Source organism: Sander vitreus, chromosome 1 (assembly GCF_031162955.1).
Source record: "Sander vitreus isolate 19-12246 chromosome 1, sanVit1, whole genome shotgun sequence".
Lineage (NCBI taxonomy): Eukaryota > Metazoa > Chordata > Actinopteri > Perciformes > Percidae > Sander > Sander vitreus.
In genome coordinates, this window is record NC_135855.1 from 37137944 (window position 1) to 37140741 (window position 2798).

Consider the following 2798-nt stretch of genomic DNA (forward strand, 5'->3'; position numbering starts at 1 on the left):
AAGATGAACTTTTTTATTGCTTCCTTTTTGTTGCTGACTTTGACCACACACACACACACACACACACACACACACACACACACACACACACACACACACACACACACACACACACATACACACACAGAGATCATTGGTCACTTACACCACAGCCCCGCCTACACACTGACTTCTTTATAAAGACAGACCAAGCTGAGGGAGCTGAAGTTACACAGACTGGCCCTTTAAACACTCAGATCTCCTCTGCACTGCTCTGCAGACAGTTTTAAATCAGCCAAACAGCCTTTAAGAGACCTTTTCTTTTTCTATTCTTTTTTGCTTGTTTTGAAGACACTTGTGGAGACCTTTTCTTTCATCGGACACACGTTTCCGGGAACCTTGACTCTCTCTTGCCACTCTTGAGGGAATCTTCTGCAGGGGCCGATGGATCTGTCCGACCTTCCCTTCCCTCTCTCCTCTGCCGATGACCTGTACGATGACCCCTGCTTCAGCACCAGCGACATGAACTTCTTCGACGACCTGGACTCCCGGCTGGTGCACGCCGGCCTACTGAAGGCAGAGGACCATCTTCATCACCATCATCACCACCACGTCCCCATCGCAGAGGAGGAGGACGAGCATGTGAGGGCTCCGGGGGGCCTCCACCAGGCGGGGGGGCACTGTCTGCTCTGGGCCTGCAAGGCCTGCAAGAGGAAAACGTCAAACGAAGACCGGAGGAAAGCGGCGACGATGCGGGAAAGGCGGCGGCTTGGTAAAGTCAACGACGCCTTTGAGACCCTGAAGCGCTGCACGGCGTCTAATCCAAACCAGCGGCTGCCCAAAGTAGAGATCCTGCGCAACGCTATCAGCTACATCGAGTCCCTGCAGTCGCTGCTGAGGACCGGCCGGGATGACGGCTTCTACCCGTCGCTGGAGCACTACAGCGGGGATTCGGACGCCTCCAGCCCCCGCTCCAACTGCTCTGATGGCATGGTGAGTCAGAGAGCAGCTGAACGGTGCATGTGCTGCCTCATGAAATGTTTGGAATGTGTTTGGGATAGTTATTTTTGGCTACAGTGCTTCATTACATTTTCAATGTAGGGGGTCTTTAAAGTCAACTTTTATGTCACATTTTAAGGTAAAATCTTTTTATTCTAAACCATGAGATATGCTTCTTCAGCATATCAGTCAGCTGGTTTCAAATACTGAAACTAATTTGCTGTTTTTTTGGAAAGAGTGTGGAAATAAATGCATAATCAGATTTTGTCAAATATAGCAGACATTCATTTTCAGACGGTCTGCCTAAAATATACTTTTCAATTTGTCATTTTAATGTGACATATGTTTTGACCCGTGTCCTTGTTTTGTTGTCTGTGTGTTGCACAGGGAAGTTATGATTTAAAGAATTAGCAGAAGAGTCGTGCAGATTAACATTGGGAAGCTTTCAACAAGTCCCACGTTGTTGCCAAGCATATCCATCCATACTGTAATTACATGCTCAAATGTAGAATAAAGAGTAGAAATGATTTGTATCAAAGGCACACAGATGGGATGAAACCGATTATTTGACAGAATTAAATTTCTCTTGTTATTTGAAATGTTAAAATCCCAACAAACTCTGCAGAACAAATACCACAAAGACTTAAACAATGAAGTCATATAAAATTAGTTTATCTAGTTAACTGCTTGATCATTGATGTTGAGTCACTGACTGAAATCGACTTTCTTGATCCGTGTTTCCAGATGGATTTCATCTCTCCGTGTTCAACCCGAAGTGAGAACAGTGATGGTTCCTACTGCAGCCACACAGACGGTCAGTTTCCCATTCAGTCCTTTATTATGATGTGTTTCTACTTTATTAGGACTTCATTTGACCAGTTTCTGTTTTAATAAGACTTATTTCTGATGGTGTGTTTGTTCTTCAATACTAACTAGCTTCTTCTTTGATATAACCAATTTGTCTTCTACAGTGAACACATTTGTTGGCTTCTTCACTGATAAAACAGATTTGTCTTTTAACATGACCACACTGTAATTAAAAGTAACTTCCAGCTTAAGTTTCACTCTTAATATGATATATTATGTTGTCTCCTTAAACGTGTCTGCTTTCTCCTTTAATGTAACTAAAATGATGACTTTATGACTGCCCCTCCCCTCTTTAATTATGGTCACATGACAGATTTGTCCATTAATATGATATTCATTCAGTCATTTAATACAACTTTCCTCTCACCTCTTTGACCAGTTTCAATACGACCATTTTCTCCTGTGATATGCCTTAAATATGACCATTTGTTCTTTTGATACGATTACCGCCGTTTTTAATACGAGCAACTCATAAAACTAAGAAAAACTCAAGATGTTAGCCAACTGAGCAGAAACTGATGTTACCGTTTCTTTTCTTTACAGATTCCAGCATCCGTAAACCGTCGCTCATTTCCAGTTTGGATTGTTTGTCCAGCATCGTAGAGCGGATCAGCACAGATCCAGCTGTGGCCCCCCCGGGCGACAGTGTGGTCCCCCGGGGCCCCGGGTCGCCTCAGAGCAGCCCTGCAGGCTCTAGTTCTTCTGCTGAACCCAACAGCATCTACGAGCCGCTCTGAACCCGATGAAGCCGAGGACTTTTATTCCACAAAAAGCCAGGACAAACTTTATTTTTCCTGAAGTTAGAGTCGGTTTTTAGCCTCCTGAACAAACTGAAGAGTGCTGCTGTGTGTGACATTCATCAGCAGAAAAATACGACATTTTCCTGATGGATTTCTGCTGCAGAGATATGATAAGTGAGGACCATTTTGTACATCACGCACGCGCGCACACAC

General features: G+C 44.2%; 1 protein-coding gene across 1 annotated transcript; it reads left to right on the forward strand.

Annotated features, from left to right (window-relative positions):
- The first annotated feature begins 423 nt into the window (after positions 1-423).
- LOC144520536 (myoblast determination protein 1 homolog) lies at positions 424-2582 on the forward strand. Its single transcript, XM_078254310.1, has 3 exons — positions 424-972; positions 1723-1792; positions 2389-2582. The coding sequence occupies exons 1-3, from the start codon at positions 424-426 to the stop codon at positions 2580-2582; spliced, it is 813 nt and encodes a 270-aa protein (XP_078110436.1).
- The last annotated feature ends 216 nt before the right edge of the window (positions 2583-2798 follow it).